The sequence below is a fragment of the Cryptomeria japonica genome, chromosome 11, assembly GCF_030272615.1.
Source record: "Cryptomeria japonica chromosome 11, Sugi_1.0, whole genome shotgun sequence".
NCBI classification, from domain to species: Eukaryota; Viridiplantae; Streptophyta; class Pinopsida; order Cupressales; family Cupressaceae; genus Cryptomeria; species Cryptomeria japonica.
Genome location: NC_081415.1, coordinates 192489029 through 192511348, shown reverse-complemented (window position 1 = coordinate 192511348; position 22320 = coordinate 192489029). Strand labels below are relative to the sequence as shown.

Genomic DNA, 22320 nt, shown 5'->3' with positions numbered 1-22320 from the left:
TTAAAAAATCACATTTCATAAAACGAACTTAAAATTAAATAAACATATCAATTTGACTATTATGATAGTAAATTACTAAAATGTTCAAAACAACATATCTTAGAGACCCATTTTATCACAAAAATAAAATCTATAAACCTAACAATTTAAATATAGTTTAACCTTATACTATTCGTATAGTTTACAAATAAATGATAAAATGTGAAAAACAATTCAACAAAATCTAAGATACAAAATCATTTAACATTGTTGGGAAGTTTCGTAAATGAACAACATGAAATCATCATGACATATAAAAAAAACAAAATCACGAAGCCTAGAAATCTCATGTACAACGAAAAGATATGTATCATAAATAGAATAATTTCAATATTTAAAACTTTATTTTTGAAAAATTATAATAAAAAGTCATATAGTATTCGCATAGTTTACAACGAAGATCAGAATCCATTTTTTTGCAGTATGAAACCTTTGAAATGATTCCTTTTGCTTACTTAGAAAATACGTTGAGCTTCATCTTTATCCCCACATGATCTTTTTAATCGGACTTCTCAGCCGTATCGTGAAAGCCAAAACGATATCGTCCGCGTTAGTAAATATTTAATAGAAAAGATTCGGTCGAGACAGGTTTTATATTATTGGAATTTTCAGGTTAACATCAAGGTAATTGGACTCGCGGGCAGGGATGTTTCTCAGAAATGGACTAGCGGTCAGGGATGTTTCTCAGAAATGGACTCCTTTGTCCACACCTAATCAATGGTATGTTGAAAAGTGAAGTAGGAAAAGTTTGATAAAAGACGAATTAGTTCTCTTTTGTTGGGACAACTTTGTAGGCGTTTGGCTTTAATGTACCTAGTATACAAAATGCATTGGGAGGTCGGTGCTGTATTTCTGATTTGGTGGTGTTTAATCGCCTCTGCTGTTGCAAAATGCGATCTTCAATTGTGTGGAACGCAGAATGTAAGTTACCCACTTTGGATAGACGATCCAAGTTGTGGGTACCCTGGTTTTCAGATCAAATGCATGGAGAAGGAGAATGAGAATGGGAATTCTAGCAAGGAGTTCGCTCCATTTCTTGGTGCTCTTGTGAATGGCGCGGATACGGACTTAGAGATCCTGCACATCAATTACACGGGCTCTCTGATCATAAACTCCACTTCTCTAAAAGCCATGTCGTGTAATGAAACAGATGATGCTTCTGTGCTGTTTGAGTTACCTGCAAATGGCCCCTTCACCATTTCCTCTATCAACAAATTTGTGGTCATTGGTTGCAGATCAAATGGTTCTTTCACACTTGATGATGGGCAGGGGTACTGTGAATCTGCATGTCTTAATCAATTTGATCCAAAATACTGCAACGCTTATGGGTGTTGTGAAGCTGGTATTCCAGGAAAACATAGGACGATAAATTTCACTGGCGGGGGAATTAAGTATAAGGACTTTCCGGGGGTGTGCGGCTTCTCTACCAATCTTGATCCACTTACTTGGGACCTTCCTGAGCACGAATTTGGCCAGTTGGCCAGGGGACATTACGGCCTCCTGCTCCAGTGGGGCATCGACCATGGAAATTGCTCAATTGTCAAAGGAACAGCCAATTACTCGTGCGCCACGGAAGCCGAATGCATCGACTCTCCAACAGGGGACGCCCACACATGCAAATGTTTTCCGGGCTACGAAGGGACTGGTTACTCTAACAGCACCGGTTGCACAGGTATATACATGATCTCCACACTTTGGAAATCTAGAAAGGTTGTCTGGTATGATGTGTTTTTCCTGTTTTGGAGACTGATCGTCACTGTTTTCAATGTACAGATGTGGACGAGTGCAGTCTCGGAGATTTGAATCAGTGCGTTGAACCATCGGCCGGTGGGCTATGTACCGATTTGCCTGGTTCTTACAATTGTTCATGTACAAAGGATTATACTGGCGATGGCTTTCAAAATGGGACAAGATGCCAGCCGCCGAGCTCAAACAACTCCCTCATACCTGCAGTTATAGGTAACCACGCCGTATGTCTTCCAATTATTATTTAGATATTAGTATTTTTGTTATTATATTTTAGCAGAAAAATCAGTCTTTTAAAGATTGCAGTTCAATTGAAAAGAATTATAGTATGTTTCTTAACATATGTTTTTGATATATAATTTTTTTTCTTTTTTTGAAAAAGTCATATCTAGAGTTTACATAAGATAAAACTTTCAGAGCATAAGAACATTGAAATAAATATCGGACTGTTAGGTGGCTAGAGCAGTAACACCTGGGAGAGGAAGATAATCTTCTAGTTTATCCCATACATCAATGAGGTCTAGGTTTAGAGTGTTTGTGAGAAGGTCCCACCATCAGCATTTTTTCTTTTTATTTGATTTTTTATATGTGGTATGGGTAGGCATGAGTGAACTTGTTATAATCAAATCACTTAAAAAACATTACTAATAGATCACCTAAAAGTTTCTCTTAGAGTTTGTGAAAGGGTCCTACCATCAGCATCTTTTCTTTTTATTTGATTCTTTATATGTGATATGGATAGACATGAGTGAACTTGTTATAATCAAATCACTTAAAAACACTATAATAGACTACCTAAAATTTTCTCCCACGACTGAAAAAAGAGAACGAAATAACCCCATTGTCCACAATCTAGAAGGAGAGCCTTGACATTTAATTTGAAAACTATAGGGCCATAAAAAGATTATTGGTTTTTATTAATTAAATTTGATTGATGAAAATGCTGATTAGATCCAAACTCCCACCCCTAAATATCTTTGATGATAAACTATATTCCACACTCATAATAACTTAATGGAAATACTCCTTCTAATCATAAACAAAAATAGAGTTATTAAAATTTTGTTGTTTGCTGATTTGATAGGATTTGTTTCTTCATTGAGCGGAATTACGTTTGGAGTGGCTGCATCATTTTGGTGGCTGAGGAGGCGTCAATTGAAATATGCTGGGGATAAGAATTTCATAAAGAATGGGGGTGTTGAGTTGCATGAACGCATTGTATCAATGGGAGGAAGAAAGAGCCTACGAATGTTTTCTGAAAGAGAGTTAGAGATAGCCTCCAACAATTACTCAATAGAGTTAGGAAGAGGCGGCTTTGCCACAGTGTACAAAGGAGTTCTCTCAGATGGCATGCATGTGGCGATCAAAAAGCCCAAAGCACTTTCCCCCGAGTTCATTAACGAAATTGTGATCTTGTCCCACATCAATCACAGAAACGTAGTGAAATTGATCGGTTGTTGTCTCCGTACTCAACTTCCATTGCTTGTATATGAATTTGTGCCAAATGGGACACTCTTTCAACATCTACAATCATCAGACAAGAACTTTACTTGGGAAAGAAGGCAACAGATCGCCATAGAGACTGCAGAGGGTGTAGCATACGTGCATCGTGAAGCCTCACAGCCCATTTTCCATCGAGACATAAAATCCTCAAATATTTTGCTAGACGACACATTCACACCCAAAGTAGCAGACTTTGGTATTTCTCTTCTACGACCTTACGATGAAACCCATTTCAGCATCATGATTCCATCGGGCACTCCAGGTTATATAGACCCTGAGTTCGTGAGGAGCAACCAGTATACAGACAAGAGTGACGTTTACAGCTTTGGTGTAGTTTTGGTGGAGCTTCTCACTGGTCTACGACCTGTGTTGTCTGTACAAGGATCCATGTGTCCTTTGTATGACCATTTCCTCTCCACAATTAATGGCAACCGTCTTAGAGAAATTTTAGATGCTAATGTAGTGAAAGAGGAAAACCTAGAGCAAATGGAAAAAATGGCAAGGTTAGCAAAAGCATGTTTGCAAGTGAACCCAAAAGAAAGGCCATCCATGAGAGAGGTGGTGGAGGAACTTGCTTGGATTAGAGCCGCCACAAAACAGACGAGACCTTTTGGAGATGTCACTCTTGTGGAGCATTCCGGTGATCCAAAAAATGAAAGACTGAATTATAATACTTTGGCAGCTACTTGTCCACCCGTTACAGTAATTGCTTTAGAGGACACTTCCACTCCATTGATTCGGATTGAAATGTCAGATATGTTTGAACGGTGATCAAGGGAATGCACGATCAAAGGAGTAAATATGGTAATTCTCTCTTCATTTCTTGTTTCTAAGAGATGGAATGATATATATATATATATAGATCTATTAACCTGGTGCTGATTTTTAATAGTGCCCAAAATTTTACTGGTTGTGTTAAAGAGGCCAAAATCTACTATTTTAGTTTGATTAACAAATCATTTTCCCACCTACTTTTTCTTGTCTTCATGAGGTATATATGCCTGCAGGTGTTTTGCGATTGTCATATGCTAGTTTCCTGTCATCACTACTTTTTGTGGTGTGCTCAATTGCATGTAAAGAAGGGAAATATTCGTTTCCTGCAGATTTGAACATTTTATTCTATTTTCCAATGGAGTCAAGATGATTTTTCACGAGTACAGTGCAGTAGTCCTTGAGGCAGTTGTGTTTGTGCACCTGAAAGAATTTAGTGGACGAAAGTTCATCTTTGTGGCAGTTTATTAAAATCTTTGAATAGTTATAGGTGTACAAATTTTGTAAAAGCGTTATTTCAAACTTTATGTATATATTCTAAGATTTTTTTATGATTTTATCTTGTATTCAATCTTCCATAACATTTTCATAATTCTTTCATTACTATTTGAATGTGAAAATTTGGTTAATTTTAAATAGTTTTTTTCAGTAATTTTTTTTTTCTATTTTCTAATAATGGTTAGTGTAGTGTAAAATTTTGTGTATTAAATCATTACATCAAATATTAAACACCATATTTAATGAAATATTATAAGAGAGTAAAACAAATAAACTAATTAGAAGACTCTTTCAAATCATTCTATTGTTTTCTATTCTAAATTATCATGATAGATATGCTAAAAATGCAATGATCCTATTGGTACGCTATGCTATGATACTAAAACTATGAAAATGCTGCTAAGGATGCTAAGATTCCTAAGGGGGTGCTCTCATGGTTGAGATGATAGCTATTTATAGAAATTCCAAAGCCAAAGCTAAGGTGGTAGGATTCAACGGTGAAGATTTGGTGTAAAGAGATCAAAGGTTGAAAATGAGGAAGGAGGTTGAAGGTTGAAGGATAGTCTCTAATAGAGATAGACAAATGATATAAAAATGATGTACAGTATGATATAAATGAGAGTATTAGTAGAAGATAATATTTGAAATGAACCCCTAAATTTTCCTTTTAAGGCTAGGTGAGATGGTGAAAGTAAGATAGGTGATGTAATATCAAGACATAGAATAAAGATATATTGAAACAAATTATCATTAAAGTTAGGAACATATACCCTAGTCAAGTTGTAAAAAATTGTAAAATTATTGGAAAGTGAAATTTTGAAATGCTTAAATCAATTAATATATAAACCTAAGGTCAGATCATGGGGGGTGTAACATTGGCAAGGTTCTCTAAATATAAGAAAAAATTATTTTCATAATAGTCTAGTCTAGTCTAATTAATCAAATCATATCAATAAATATAAATTTAACCTAAATAATAGATATAAATGTGAAACAAATGGTTGGAAATCGAATAAGCAAATATAGGCCCCCAACTATTATAAATAAGGTAAAAAAATAAGGATTAATTCAGTGCAATGTTTGTTTATTTTAGTATCGAAAAATAAAGGCTCTTGGTTTTCTTTTTATCTTAAAATTATAACATTCACCCAATTCTAGAATCATTCTCTTTGTAATGCTTAAGATTTTAAAATATACTTACTTTTAAACATGAAAAAAAAATGTATTTGAATATTAAGTTTTTAAACATGAAAAAAAAAATGTATTTGAATATCAAGACATATTGAATTGATTCAAAAATGTGTACTAAGTTGGCTACCATTAGTTAGAAAAGACAAGAATTGAAAATTTTGAATACTAAAATTTTAACTCAAGTTAGTTCCTTACTATATGGGAATGAAAACTCATGCTTATATTTGAATATCAAGTTTTTAAACATGAAAAAAAAATGTATTTGAATATCAAGACATAATGAATTGATTCAAAAATATGTACTAAGTTGGCTACCATTAGTTAGAAAAGACAAGAATTTAAAATTTTGTATACTAAAATTTTAACTCAAGTTAGTTCCTTACGATATGGGAATGAAAACCCATGCTTGTAGGATATATTTAGGAGGTTGAATGTGATATATTGGAATGAGGAAAGGATACATAGAAATATAGCCCAATATTAAGACAAAGGTATGGAAACATGTAAAAAAAAAAAAGTTATGTGAAGAAATATACAAAATAAATAGAACAAATAAAAATGAAAAAAGATAAAAGAAAAACCAAAACTTAATTAAAAATTAATTCTCATAAAATGAATTAAAAATTAAATTAACATATCAATTTGACTATTATGATATTAAATTACTAAAATATTAAACAAAAGAAAAAACATATCTTACATACCCATTTTATATATTAAAAAAAATCTATAGATCTATGAATTTAAATATAGTCAAAACCATATGGCATAATTTACAATGAAAAATTGAGACTATTTATATGTAGTATAAAGCCTCTAAAATGATTCTATTGCTTATTTAGAAAATACGGTGAGCTTTTATCTTTGTTCCAATATCAAAAAAAAACGAGAATAAGAATTAAGAAAAGGAATTCGCAATGCAGGGTGTGTGATCCTCCTTAATAGAAGGATCTAAATAATGAGGATTCGCAATATGATTCCTTTAAAAAAAACCCAAATTATTTATCACTTTAAATAGAAATAAAATATAAAATTACCAATAACTATTTGATGTTTGATTAGAACAGTTAGTCATGGCAGGATTGACAGGCTGAAGCAAAATTCTTACCTTTTGGATGAGTAAATCAAAATGAAGTAGTGGAATACAGATATGTATTACATGACTATATATATGTATGTATATGTTCGAGGTGAGAAGAGTCAGGCAAATGGAAGTTTCTGAGATTTGAGACAAATACTTTGCATTGTTAACGAACAACTGATGATACTCTTCCTTACATTTTAATATCAATTCAGAGAATCACTTGACCGTAGAAAAATGGAAAATTGAAGTTTCATTTGGATATAGATGATAAAATATTAAAACAAAGTCGACAAAAATCTAAGATGCAAAATCATTTAACATTGTTGGGAAGTTTAGTAAATTCAGAAAATGCCTAGATATCGTATTGAACATGTAATCATCATGATGTATATTAAAAACAGAATCAGGTTTCTGGCTTCAAAACGACAGTACGGACAAATTTTATACTGTCGATTTTGCAATAAATGAATACGATTGACTAACACATCGTAATCACGCTGTACTAAAGATCCGTTTTAGAGCCAGAATAGCCGCGGCCCACAAAGCCTAACCATTTCATGTACAACAAAAAGATATGTACCATACCTACAATAATTTCAATATTTAAAATTTTATTTTTAAAAAATTATAATAAAAAATCATATAGTATTCGAGCATAGTTTACAACGAAGATCAGAATCAATTTTATTTGGAGTATAAAACCTTTGAAATGACACCTTTTGCTTACTTAGAAAATACGTTGAGCTTCATCTTTTGCCCCACATGATTTTTTTTAATCTGACTTCTCAGCGGTATCGTGAAAGCCAAAACGATATCATCTGCGTTAGCAAATATATTATCGAAAAGATTCGGTCAAGACAGGTTTTATATTATTGGAATATTCAGGGTAACATCAAGATAATTGGACTCGCGGGCAGGGATGTTTCTCAGAAATGGACTCCTTTGTCCACACCTAATCAATGGTATGTTGAAAAAAGACGTAAGAAAAGTTTGATAAAAGACGAATTGGTTCTCTTTTGTTGCGATAACTTTGTAGGCGTTTGCCTTTAATGTACTGAGTATACAAAATGCATTGCGAGGTCGGTGCTGTATTTCTGATTTGGTGGTGTTTACCGGCATCTGCTGTTGCAAAACGTGATCTTCAATTTGTAAAGATTAAAACTGAGCAGATAAACAAAAAATAAAATAGAATAATAAGAGACAACATATGATTTATAGTGGTTCCACAATTGCCTACGTCTACTCTCAAGGAAGGGAACTATTCATTAAACAAAATCAATTCACAATACATCATGTATGGACTGCACACAGTCAGTTATATAAACATATCAGATATGAAATGAAGAGTCTGGGGAAGACAAACAGTCATGTGACCGTTGGGCTTCATATACCCAACAATCTCCCCTGTGAAGACCAACCGGTACAACCATACACAGCGACATCCCTGCTTCCACTTCCATTCTCACATTTCATTCAGTATGCAAGATTTTAACTTTGCGAACTCTTGTTCACGCACACTTCGGATAAGCCTTCTCCATGCCAAATCGGAGCTAAAAACTCTTCTAGACACAAACTCACTTATAGATTCACAATCAGAAATAAAATCATATCTGTGTTCCACAACTCCACCAATACTTTCATTTCGACAAAGCATTTGAAACAAAAATTTTGTTGTTGACTGATCATCTCTTTGTTGTGCAACATTACCCAAACCAGTAATATCTGTAAGGTCAGCAAAACCAAGGGACCATCCCGCACCACTTTCAGCTAATAAAAATCCAACAGGAGCAAAGCCTTGGGGTAGGATATTTGCTGATGAAAACAAATGTCCAACTGAGGGAACAAAAGGATTCTGTGCAAATCCAGATACAGGATTCTCCCCAGGCCTGCTACATGCCAAAACATCCGCCCCACCTTGTATAAACAATTCACAAATATCTGCATGGCCACATTCAGCAGCCACAAAAAAAAACAGTCGCTCTCCCCGAATCTTTCATTCCATTTGCCTCAACGCCGATTTTTAATATGCCTTGGATGGTAAGAGAATTTCCAGATGCAACAACAACGTGCAAGGGGGTTCTCCTTCTCATGTCAGAACAGTTCACAGTAGCATGAGCCAAATCTTTATGGTCACTCCACCGCCACCTATTGCCAGCGCTACTCCTACTCGGAAGCTCCACCTCCCTTCTTAGCCCACTTCCACGACGAGGTAGTTTATCCAAAAATCCTTGTTGCGGATTAATCTCAAACCCATGCATAACTCTGGTAGAATATCCGCTAGGCTCCACCATCGTCGCCATTGTTGAAGCAAACCGCCCGTTCCTGTCTAGAGAATTCCTCTGTGGGGCCTCTACGATAGCCTTCCCGGCACTACCACCTACGCCATTCTCTACGCATGAGACTCCCTCTCTGTCTCTAGACACTGAGACCAACTTGTCACTACGTATGGGTAGTTTACGGTGATTATTCTCATCCATAAAATCAACAAAATCAACGCCTGCGACGTCCACGATGTTGTTCTGTAAGTAACTCTGCACTGGTCCCACAGGAAGATCGCAATGCTCCCATTCACAGGCCATTCCACGAGCTAGTGCCAATAGACTCTTAGATATAAATTTAATTTGAGCAACTTCGGAACGCATCTCATGTAAAGCCTTCTCCAGATCAGAAACGCACTGTTTCTCAACACCTAACGATTTCTTCAAGCTTTCTTCTCGCTTTTTAGCTTCAGTTGCTTCTCCGAGCTCCAAAGCAGGCTTTGTCTCTTCAGTTTCCATGAACGAAACAACCCGATTCTGTGCCTCCTCATCTTCTGAATTATCTTCGTCCTCCCGCTTCACGAGCTCCAACCTGTACTGCTCCGTCACCAGTGGATTGTCCCCACACCAAGGAGATATGGTGTCTTGAGCTGTTTGCCCCACACACAAATCACTCGCCACAGACTTATCTCATTCCTCAACAGGTTTAACGACCACAAAATCTTCATACTCGGGCTCTCTAATTTCAAATCCATGACCCTTGTGGTTTTCAACCTCCGCAAGCCCAATAAACCTCTTTACCGAAAATAAGGTATTCTCGGGGTTCACAACATCTTGGCGTTTGGCAATCTGCCTAACTTGTTCTCGTTTTTTGTGTAAGCAACCAAAGAGGGTGTTTTCCTCTGTCCCACCGCTTTTGTTAAAAATATAGGATTTTCGCCTTCCATGGTCTCCACTGCCAAATTCACGCGAAAATCATCTTTGGCTTCATCTTCACTAGCAAGGTGATCGTTCGATTCATCTTCCCTTGCAACTTTGTTATCCCCCGTGTCGGTGGCTATCTCTACTGCCAGCAGGGCAACCTCCTTTTCAAACTTGCCTCTGTCACGCCTTTCACCACGTTGCACCACGACCATGGCCACCTCTCCAGATTTCCTCCACAGAGGTCTCGTAATCGAATCCTTAAAGATTCTTGACACAACTCTTTCGGTTCCCCGGGACTGCGTAGATGTCTGATAACTAGATTTCATTTTCACGACATCTTTATGTTGTTTTCTCTTCGCCATATTTATATGTAAAAAATTGACGATATCAGGCCATCAGATTCTCCCCCGTCATCGTATTATGTTTTGGGGTTTTAACTCTCTTCTCTTCCACTTCTCTGTCTACCACGTCCTGGCCATCAAATTTTCCAGCAAGGTATTTTGTTTCCTCGTTGCCTTCGATAGAAATAGTCTCACTATCATTGCCAAGCCTCTCAGGGCCATAACTCTGCTCCTCCTCGGCAACAACCCAGACTGCATCCTCCTCGTCTTGGGAGGTAAACCCAACAACTGATTCAACAACAAATTTTCGAGGATGCTCAAACACCTCTAGAACCATAGCGACTGTGAGATACTTACCTTCTTGTTTCTCTTGGAAGTCAAAGAGAAAATTATTTGCATCTGCCTCTAGTTTACTCACCTTTGCGTCCTCTTCTTCAACCGAATTTTTTTCATTTTTCCAGCCATCCCACTAATGTACGTGACATTTTGTTTTAACTTTTTCTTGCACAATTTTACTCTCCATCGAGTCTAAATTTGCAAGAAATTCCTCAATGACTGAATCGGTGTCTTCATCATTTGGTTGCCTTTCAGCCTTCTTGAAAGACCAACAATTTCTTATGACGTGTCCTCGCTTGCCACAATACCAGCAACTATTTTTTCTTACTTCGAACTTCTACATCTTCTCGAGAATTTTCAATCCTCTATCTATGTACCTTTCCATCTCTGCTCAACCTAACTTCACCTAAGCTCTGATACCAATTGTAAAGATTAAAAATGAGCAAAAAAACGAAAACAAAACAAAATAAAGAAATAACAAGAGACAACACACGATTTACAGTGGTTCGGCAATTGCCTACGTCCACTCTCAAGAAGGGGAACTATTCATTAAACAAAATCAATTCACAATACATCATGTATGGACTGCACACAACCAGTTATATAAACATATCAGATATGAAATGAAGAGTTTGGGGAAGACAAACAGTCATGTGACCGTTGGGCTTCATATACCCAACACAATTGTGTGGATCGATGAATGTGAGTTACCCATTTTGGATAGACAATCCAAGTTGTGGGTACCCTAGTTTTCAAATCAAATGCACAGAGAAGGAGAATGAGAAAGGGAATTCTAGCAAGGGGTTAGCTCCATTTCTTGGTGCTCTTATGAATGGTGCGGATACAGACTTAGAGATCCCACACATCAATTACACGGGCTCTCTGATCATAAATTCCACTTCTCTAAAATTCATGTCATGTAATGAAATAGATGACAGTTCAAGTTACCTCTAGATGGGCCCTTCACCATTTCTTCCATCAATAAATTCATAATCATTGGTTGCAGATCAAGTGGCTCTTGTTGGGAATATGAAGCCCAACGGTCACATGACCATTCATCTTCTCCAGACTCTTCATTGCATATCTGAATATGTTTATATAAATGACTGTGTGCAACCCATACATGATGTACTATGTATAATTGGATATCAATTAATAGAAGTTATTCCCCGCTTGAGAGTGGACGTAGCCAAATTAATTGGTGAACCTCTATAATTCACTGTGTACTGTGTTATGTGTCTACTTTTGTTGTTTTGTATTATTCATATGGTTTTCTCTGCTCGTTTAATTTTATCAATTGGTATCAGAGCCTAGGTTGGCTTGAGAAGAGATGGAAGAAGAAGGAGAAGGTAAAATTCAAAATTTGTATGGTAATTTTACGTTCCATGTTTATCTGTGCTTCAAGCATTGTGTACATTGGTGGGATGGCTGGATGAAAAAAGAGAAATTCAACTAAAGAGAAGAATTCAATTAAAAAAGATAATTCAATTAAAGAGGAGAATTTAGCTAAAGAGAAGGATGTTGGGATTCTTATTTAATCCTCTCTTGAGCCAGCTTTGGCACGTATTGGCGAAACTGTTAATGGCCGGAAAATTATTGGCATTTCTTGGTGAAGGTTGAGCCCCACGATGCCTTGGTTGGAATTGATGATGGTTCCTGTATAAATGCTGGAATTTCTGGGCAAAAAGATGCTGGAAAAGAAGTTGTTGCTGAAGAGGAGGAACTCAGAAGATTGTAGGAGAAAGCATGTATGCCTTCAGAGACCTAAGTTGAATATGTTGTTGACTCCCAAGATGACGAGGGTGCAGATTAGAGTGAGGTAGCAAGGCAAAGAAGCCTGAGATTATTTTTGGCTTTGGAGAGCTCTGCAGATGGCATGACCTTGGCAAAAATGAAGAGGCACTCCCATGATGATGAGGATAGTGATTTTGACAAAGCAGTTGGATAGATTGGAAAGTTAGATGTGTTCAATGAGTTTGCAAAATTTGAAGAGAAAATAATTTAAACCCCAAAACATTATAAGAAGACGAGGGAGAATCTGATGCTCGGTATGCCCAACTCCAGCAGAAGAATATCAACTGCTATTGGGTCAGGAGAGACGGTGCAGAGTCTCTGTGAAGATTTTGGAAGTCGAAGGGGTCCTATGCCAGGGGACCGACAAGATTACAGGCCACCTGTGGCAAATGACAGAGGCTTAATTCGAGTAAACAAAGTAGATTATAAATGACTTTCTTGTGATGCACTTGATCATGGAGTGATGACTATGACAACTAGTGGAGGAAAGGCCATTGAGATTTTAACAACCATGGTTATTCTTGTCGAATTGCAATTTGTGGCAGAGGAGTCTTTGATGAGAAAATTGGAAGCTAAGGATATTAAACAGGTGGAGGCAGCGACAAAGAATAGAGGCATTTCCGTTGATACTGACGGAGGCGGCAAAGATTTTGACAATGTTCTTTTCAATCATTTTACCAAGAAATTTAAAAAGACAACGAGCATGATGTTTTTACAAATCTTCACGTGAGCTTGAGGCCTCGTCTTGCTTGTGAGAAGCTTCAGAAGGTTCTGTGTGCAATCGCAGAGGTGTCGCTTAATATTGAATGATTAATGGAGAAGATAGTTTCGCGGGTGTGGAGTTCGATTCCCAGCGGTTTGAATCCACGGGATGTGGAGGTGGTGCGGGATGTGATTTTGTGGTACCACACGTACGATGTGCCGGCAGAGCACTGCTCGTGGATGGTGGCACAGTGGGTGGAGTTGGTGTGGTCGGTGGTGAGCCGTTTCGATGAGCCAGAAATGTATAAGCACTTTGTACGCAACTGCAACATAGTGTGCGGTGATGGCGGTGTGGGTAGTGCGAGGGAGGTGAGCCTCATTTCATGGATCCCCGCTACCACTAATACTGAGCGCTTGGAGCTTCTTGATCGAACACACCATGTTATAATTTATCGCATCCTTGTGGATGAGCACGAGCTATAGAATTACCATTCGATAACCACGATGAACCAGTTTGTGGACATTGCGAGTAGCAACGCATGGACGCTGGTGCTTGAGTCTTATGTAGTTGGGAATCTAGTGAAGTTGATTGTTTTTCTGTTAAGGGGGAGCACAGTAAAAAGTGAATATATTGTGCATGCGTATAAGGGGTCTGAGGATGAAGGAGTATTTCATGAGTCAACAAAAAGTGGTGCTCTTCATTATGGATTAATATACAAGTTTGTGCTCACAAGAGTAAGAGTAATAGGCACTGATACGTGTTCGTGAGCAAAGTCTTGTGAAGTTAAAATCTTCGATGGGCCTGGTCATAATATGAGTTTAGCAATGGAGATGCAGGGATTGTTACAGTGCATCATTATTCCGGTTGGTCTTCACGGGGGAGATTGTTGGGAATATGAAGCTCAATGGTCACATGACTATTCGCCTTCTCTAGACTCTTCATTTCATATCTGAATATGCTTATATAAATGGCTGTGTGCAGCCCATACATGATGTACTATGTGTAATTGGACATCGATTAATAAAAGTTATTTCCTGTTTGAGAGCGGACGTAGCCATTAATTGGTGTGTACTGTGTTATGTGTCTACTTTTGTTGTTTTGTATTATTTATATGATTTTCTCTGCTCGTTTAATTTTATCAGTTCTTTTACACTTGATGATGGGCAGGGGTACTATGAATCTGCATGACTTAATCAATTTGATCCAAATACTACAATGCCTATGGGTGTTGTGAAGTTGGTATTCTAGGAAAACATAGGACAATAAATTTCACTGGTGGGGGAATTACGTATAAGGACTTTCCGAGAGTGTGCAACTTCTCTAGCATTCTTGATCCACTTACTCGGGACCTTCCTGAGCATGACTTTGGCTAGTTGGCGAGGGGACATTACGGTCTCCTGCTCCAGTGGGGCATCGACTATGAGAACTGCTCAACGGAGAAAGGAACAACCAAGTACTTGTGTGCCTTGGAAGCCGAATGCATTGACTCTGCAGCGGGGGAAGCCCACACATGCAAATTTTCTCGGGATATGAAGGGAATGCATCGACTCTGTAATGGCACTGGTTGCACAGGTATGATGAAATCTAGAAAGTTTATCTGGTAGGATGTATTTTTCTTGTTTTGAAGACTCTCGTCACTCTTTTAAATGTATAGATGTGGACGAGTGCAGCCTCAAAGAATTGAATCAGTGCGTTGAACCATCCGCCGATGGGGTATGTACCAATTTTCCTGGTTCTTACAATTGTTCATGTACAAAGAATTATTCTGGTGATAGCTTTCAAAATGGATCAAGATGCTAGCCGCCGAGCTCAAACAACTCCTCATACCTAGAGTTATAGGTAACCACGTCGTTTGTCTTTCAATTATTATTATATTTAAGCAGGAAAATCAGTCTTTTAAAGATTGTAGTTCAATTGAAAAGGATGATGGCATGTTTCTTAACATATGTTTTTGATATATAATTCTTTTAAAGAAAAGGTTACATCTATAGAATTCACACAAGATAAAAATTTCAGAGTATAAGAACATTGAAATAAATATCAGAGTGCTAGGTTGCTAGAGCAGTAATAGAGGAGAGAGGAATGCAATCTTCTAGTTTATCTCATACATGAATGAGATCTAGAGTGTTTGTGAGAGGGTCCCACCAACTTCCTGATGGCCTCTTGTCTCATTGCCTTTGGTGGCATGTTGCTGGCTTCTGACTCTACCTCTGGGTCTGACATACACCACTTTGTTCAATCAATTGGTTCTGATACCAATTAAATGTAGAGTGGATTGCCTCTCACCGGTTTGTGCTACCTTGTCTAGGTATCTCCTCCAATCTATACAAGAACTATCCAATGATTCTACACCTCACATTCTCCAAAGGTCTTCAAGACTTACCCTCTCTGACCTTCCCAAGGTCCTTAGGCTAGGATAAGCTCTTGTTGTTTTGTGAGTTCCGTTTTCTTGGCTAGGAGACCTTGTTTTTCCACTCCCTTTCACACTCAACCTAAGAGTTCAACCCCTCTACCACATGATCTTCATTCCCCACACTACACACATTAGGGTGGATGATTTTTGGATGGATTCCCAAATCTATTCCTTACTCAAGAGCTTTAGACATCTACTGGTTTGGTGTTTTACAAACAAACTGCACTTTTAGGCCTAACTGGAGACCTAATTCTAATAGCCCTGTCAGCGGGGTATTCTGCATTTACCAGTTAAACCTCCTTAACAAACCTATGAACTATTTTACATTCCATACACCCTTTTGGGGTTTACATACAATATTGCAAAACCAGAGGTGGTTTTCTGTCACTAACATATCTAATCCTTACTGGTTGAGTTAGGCCTAGATTTTAGGCCTAAAAGTAGGGATTGATCAAAACTCCTTCATCGGTCCGATTGTTTAAGTGAATTGATGATAGTTTGGGGCCTGTGCTTCCATATGGAATTCCAAACCAAACATACTTCACCTCCACCCACCAGATTCACCCAATTAGGGCCTGTTATCCATGATTCCTAACACTTGCCAACTCAACGTGCCAAGCCTAGGGTATGGTGGAAAATCTCTGTTTTGACTTCCCCTGACTCAAAACCAAAAATAAAACATAGAATACAATGCAACCTATCATTCCAAAAGTTTTCAGAGAGGAAATCCATCATGGAATGTTAGGTTGGAGCCATTTTTCTCTCAAAACACTAATTTTAGGGCCCTTGGACCTACTTGCAACAAAATGGAGTCTATTCACAAACAACAACACTTCAAGACTCCAAATTAAAAAAAAAAATGAAGATAAGACACCATACTAATAATCCATGTCCCTGTTTTGGGATGCTCTATCCGTACAGGTCGTACAAACTTGCAAAGAGAAGCAAAAATTCAGGAAAACACACCAAATAGGAAACCAAAATTGTTTATTTGCTTTCAGATCTTCAACAACAATGACCAACTATTTTTCATCGGTCTTTCCAAGCCTTATACTGGCCTTGGAGTAGTTACAAAAGCTCACAACTAATTTTGTCAACCAACTAAGTGTTGGTGTATGAAAATGTTGCAAAGCTGTTATGAGCAATTTGTTGCATAGGTGAGCGAGTTTGGCTCAAACTCAAACTTAGTCATTTTCAATTGAATCATATGACCTTAACAACTTCAAAACAACGTCAACCAACCTACATTACTGACAAACAATTTATCCTATTAAGTGCTCTACCTGGCACCCTTAAGAGCTCACAAGCCAACATTGGCCAAACAAAGACTCTTAGGGCCCTTAAAATCATTTGAGCACACACTTAATGGCCTCTTGGCCTTACTACAAAACTAAAAACATGATTCCAACATCCTGGAAACAAACTCAACAAAAATTACTAAGTGCCCCTGCACCATACTCCCAGGGTAGGAAGAACTCAAGTCCCTTGAGTGGATAGGGCTTGAACAGTGGTTCCATGTTGTAGTATATCTCCTTCAGACTTCCATGTAGCTTTAGATTCAGGGAGACCTGTCCAGTTAATTAGGTAGTCTCTATAGACTCCTTTCCTAGTCCTTTTGACAATCTTGGAATCTAAAATGCATTCCAATGTCACTGGTTGGCTTGGAGGCAGGTCTTGTATCCAATCTACATCTTCAGTAGCAAGAGACTCTTCTTGATTTGCATTTGACTGAGTTCCTTTATACTGGAAAAAATCACATACATTAAAGATTGATGATATACCCAAGTTTGGTGGTAGTTCTACCTCATAGGCATTGTTGCCAAACTTATGCACAACCTTAAGAGGTCCAATCTTCTTCATGCATAGTTTGATAGGCTGTCCCTTAGGAAGTCTTTCCTTTTTGTAGATAGGCCATAACGAGATAACCTACCTTGTAGTGTACTTCTCTTCTTGTTTTGTTTTCTTGTGTCTTGTATTTCTCATTGTTCTACTGCAATGTTTTCTTGACTTGTTCATGGATCTCCTTCATATTCTTTGCAAAGTTTTCACCTTGAACACTCCTATTATCCATGGCATTGAGATATTTGAGTTCCAAAATACCCCTTGGATGACATTCATATACAATCTCAAATGGACTCGGGCGTGTGCTTCTATTGACAGAGTCATTGTAGGCATACTCTGCTTGTCCCAATACTAGGTCCCAAACTTGACCATGTTGTTTGGTGAGACATCTCAGTAGATTACCCAAGGACCTGTTTACCACTTTCGTTTGATCATCAAATTGTGGATGGTATGCAAATGAAAAGAAAGGTTAGTACCAAGTTTCTTCCACAAGGTTCGCCAAAAGTGGCTTACAAATTTTGTATCCCTATCACTCACAATGCTAAGAGATAAACCATGGATCCTTACAATTTCTTTGAAGAACAACCCTTCTATATAGGGAGGCATCATTAGTGCATTTGCAAGGCACAAAGTGTTTCATCTTGTTGAATCTATCCACTATGACATAGACACTGTCATATCCTCTTGGAGTTCTAGGTAAACCAAGAACAAAGTCCATACTCACACACTCCCATGGCCTTGTTGGTATGGCTAGAGGCTGATACAAACCTGCATTGCTAGAGGTACCTTTAGCCTTTTGACAAATAGCACATTTCTCCACAAACTTCCTAACATCTGACTGTAGTTTAGGCCAATGGTAGAACCTACCAACCTGCTATAAGGTCTTGTCAAGACCAAAATGTCCACATAGACTGCCTTGATGCTTCTCCTTGATGATATTGTCTCTCATAGAGAATATTGGTATGCAAAGTAGGTGTCCTTTAAACAATAAGCCTTCCTGCAACATAAAATCAGAATAGGCAACATGACAAGCATTAGCAAAATTTGATCAAACATCATATGCTTCACCAAAATGTTTGTTCCCTTGGTAGAGGTCTTTGAGGTCATTTAACCCCACACTTTGTAGTTGTACTTCTTGAATGGTTATAACCCTTCTATTTAACGCATCTTCTACCTTATTGGTGACTCCTTTCTTGTGTTTGATGGAAAAGGTGTAGGCCTGCAAAAACTGAACCCACTTGAGGTGTCTTTGATTCAATTTCTCCTTCCCATTCAAAAAACCAAGTGCATGATTATCAACTTGTAGACTATGAACTCTTTAGGTAATAAATAATGCAACCACTTCTTGTGTTCTTGCGCCATGGCATATAACTCTAGATTATAGGTAGAATACTTTTGTTTTGCTTCATTGAGCTTCTTAGAGAAAAATGCAACCAGGTGACCTTCTTGGCTCAAAACGGCCCCTATAGCCAACTTGCTGGCATCACACTCCATAGTAAAGAGATGATTGAAAACAAGGAGCCTAAGGTAAGGAAGTTTTGCTACCTTTTTTTTTAATAACTCAAACCCCTTGTTTGCTGCACTAGTCCACTTAAACTGACATTTTATCCCACCTTTGATGTTGTTCAAGATAGGTGCACACACATGGATAAAACCTCTAATGAGTTTCCTATAAAAAGAAGCTAAACCATGGAAACTTGTTACATCTCCCATTGACTTAGGAGTAGGCCAATTCACTATTGCTTTCACTTTTGATGGATCCATTTTTAAACAACCTTGAGAAACTACAAAACCAAGATACACCAATTCATTTTTGAAAAACTCACATTTATCCAAGTTGATCATCAACTTTTCTTGATGTAGCTTCCTCAAAACTTGATTCAGATGTTTGATATTCTCCTCTTTTGACTTGCTAAAAATTAGAATGTCATCAAAAGAAACAATTACAAACTTACCAATGAATTCTGCAAGAACCTCATTCATGAGTCTCATGAAGGTACTAGGTGTGTTTGTGAGCCCAAAGGGCATCAACAACCATTCATAGAGCCCCTCATTTGTTTCAAAGGTTATTTTCCATTCATCACCAGGTCTGATCCTAATTTGATGATAACTTGATTTCAAATCCACTTTAGAAAAGTAGCAATCTCCACCGAGGTAATCCATTAGATCCTCAATCCTTGGCATTGGAAACCGGTATCTAATTGTGATTTTGTTGATGGCCCTTGAATCGGTGCACATACTCCACTTACCATCTTTCTTAGGTGCCAAAATAGTAGGCACTACACATGGACTTAAACTCTTCTTTATCAACCCCTTATCTATCAATTCCTGCACTTGCTTTTCTATTTCCTCATTTTGAGTAGGTGTCATTTTATAAGCAGCTTTGTTTGGCAAATTTGAACCAGGTATAAGGTCTATCTGATGGTTAACATATCTCATAAGGGGTAAGGCATACAGAATATTATTGACAACTATGTCTTTGTACAGGTCTAGTAAGGTCCACACCTCTTGTAGTATCACCAGTTTGGTTTCAATCTTTGTCTCTTCTTTGGGTTTCACTATAAGAGCACATCCTTGGTTCCCTTCTTGCTTCAACAATTTGAAGAACTCTTTCCCACTGAGAAACATAACACTTGATCCAACATGTCTTTCTTCACCTTGATCAATCAAAAGGATCCATTTGAAACTTTCTACCCTCCTTGGTGATAACATAGGAATTCTTCCCCCCATCATGTATGGCTTTGACATCGTATTGCCAAGGTCATCCTAACAGCAAGTGACATGCATCCATGGGTAATATGTCACATATCCCACTATCCTTGTAATCTCCTATTTCAAAATCTACACAAGCTTAATCATCTACAAGCACATGCTAACCCTTACTCGACCAAGATACCTTATAGGGGGTGGTATGTGGCAGCGTTTTCAATTTTAGTTTGCCTACCATCTCAACTGCTACAATGTTCTCAGTAGACCATGAAGCCACTATAACTTTACAAATATTACCATGAGACCTACAGGTGGTTTTGAAAAGTGTTTTCCTTTGAGTAGGTTCTTTAGACTGTGGTACCTTCAACAAGGTCCTTCTCAGCATCAGGCTCTCTCCTTCTAGGATTGGTCCTGCCTTGTTGATTGGCAAGGTAACACTTTGAAAATCCTCCTCTTGCACCAACTAAGTTCTCTTGTCTCCCATATGAGAGCTTGAAGTCTTTTCAGGACATCAACTCATTGTATGCCCCACTTGATGACAATGGTAGCATTTGCCAATGAAGACTGTGGTTCCTCTTCCCGAATTGCCAAATTTGCCTCTATAGTTATTTCTCCCTCTAGGGTTGCCTCTAAACTATCCTCCTTTGTTAGGATTATCACCACCATTCTGCGATTGATTGCCTTCATCATTCTTGCTGGGATTACAACCCCTTCCAAAGGTGCCTCTTCCTTTGTAACCTTTGCCACCTCTGCCCCTTTGATTATGTTCACCTTTCTTTTTGATCTTATTTTATGCTCTCAAGGCTAACTAAAAGCATTTATGGACTGTGTCAGGTGCTATCATGCTGATCTCATCTTGAATGTTTTGTCTAAGGTCATTTAAGTACCTTGCAACCTTCTCCACTTCTTCCTCTTGCTTCCTATCTCTTAGGGTAAGTTTGTTGAACTCCTCTGTATAGGTACTCATATCCATTTCTCTTTGTTTCAAATGCTGCAACTTCATGTGCATCTGCACCTCATAATCTATAGGTAGGAATTGAGTTTTAACCCTAATCTTCATCCTCTCCCAAGAGGTGATCTTCTTTTTCCCAATTTGTTCTCTTTCTTCTTGCATCATATTCCACCACACTAAGGTTGATCCCTTCAATCTTGACTTGGCCAAATTGACCCTCTTTTCTTCTGCAACTTCCTTGTATTCAAAATGATTGTTCAAGGCTTCTATCCAAACCAATAACTCTTCTCCATTTAGGCTTCCACTGTAGATAGGTAAACCTTCTATGTTGTCTTATTGAGTGACTTGAGGGCATCCAAGAAGATCTGATGATCTTTGTCCAACTCATTTTTCTATCATGACTCCTATCACATTTGCATCTTCATCATCGGTTTCATCACCCCATTCAGTGACTTTGCCCTTGCCTTTCTTGGTTTCTTGCTCCCGTGCTTCACTAAGCATATCTTGGACCAACTTCTTGATGGCATCTTGGCTCATTGCCTTTGGTGGCATGTTGTTGGCTTGTGAATCTACCTCTAGGTCTGACATACACCACTTTGTTCAATCAATTGGCTTTGATACCAATTTGATGTAGAGTGGATTGCCTCTCACCGGTTTGTGCTACCTTGTCTAGGTATCTCCTCCAAGTTACACAAGAACCATCCAATGATTCTACACCTCACACCCTGCAAGGGTCTGCAAGACTTACCCTCTCTGACCTTCCCAAGGTCCTTAGGCTAGGATAAGCTCTTGTTGTTTTGTTAGTTCCATTTTCTTGGCTAGGAGACCATGTTTTTCCACTCCCTTTCATACTCAACCTGAGAGTTCAACCCCTCTAGCATGGGATCTTCATTCCCCACACTACACACATTAGGATGGATGATTTTGGATGGAATCCTAATCCTCACTAATACATTTGGGGTCAAATTCCGACGGAGGTTTCCGACGGACAAGAAGCATTGTGTGAAAATTTGATTTTTTTTAAAAAAAATACTCATGTTCGTCGGAATTCTGACGACCTCGGGCATTTTATTTTAAAAAAAAAACACAAGGCATTTTCATTTTGAAAGCAAACTGAAGCCGTCTTGCCTCCCTGCCCCCCCGCCGGAGCGATCTCTGCACAAACAAGGTAAGAACTCTTTGTTTTTCAATGAAGGCAACTAATTTTTTTTCGCAA

The 22320-nt window shown here is 38.1% G+C and overlaps 2 protein-coding genes across 2 annotated transcripts; both read left to right on the top strand.

The window, feature by feature from the left end:
* The first annotated feature begins 864 nt into the window (after nucleotides 1–864).
* LOC131071081 (wall-associated receptor kinase 2-like) lies at nucleotides 865–4059 on the top strand. Its single transcript, XM_058006782.2, has 3 exons — nucleotides 865–1711; nucleotides 1813–1998; nucleotides 2870–4059. Exons 1-3 carry the CDS (start codon nucleotides 865–867, stop codon nucleotides 4057–4059), a joined length of 2223 nt encoding a protein of 740 aa, XP_057862765.2.
* Nucleotides 4060–13298: 9239 nt separating this feature from the next.
* LOC131071080 (abscisic acid receptor PYL2-like) lies at nucleotides 13299–13670 on the top strand. Its single transcript, XM_058006781.2, has one exon. The coding sequence runs from the start codon at nucleotides 13299–13301 to the stop codon at nucleotides 13668–13670; it is 372 nt and encodes a 123-aa protein (XP_057862764.2).
* The last annotated feature ends 8650 nt before the right edge of the window (nucleotides 13671–22320 follow it).

Coding starts and splice junctions, on each gene's coding strand:
- LOC131071080 (XM_058006781.2), top strand. CDS start 13,299: ATGGAGAAGATAGTTTCGCGGGTGTGGAGTTCGATTCCCAGCGGTTTG.
- LOC131071081 (XM_058006782.2), top strand. CDS start 865: ATGCATTGGGAGGTCGGTGCTGTATTTCTGATTTGGTGGTGTTTAATC. Junction 1,712..1,812: donor TAACAGCACCGGTTGCACAG/GTATATACATGA, acceptor TTCAATGTACAG/ATGTGGACGAGTGCAGTCTC. Junction 1,999..2,869: donor CCTCATACCTGCAGTTATAG/GTAACCACGCCG, acceptor CTGATTTGATAG/GATTTGTTTCTTCATTGAGC.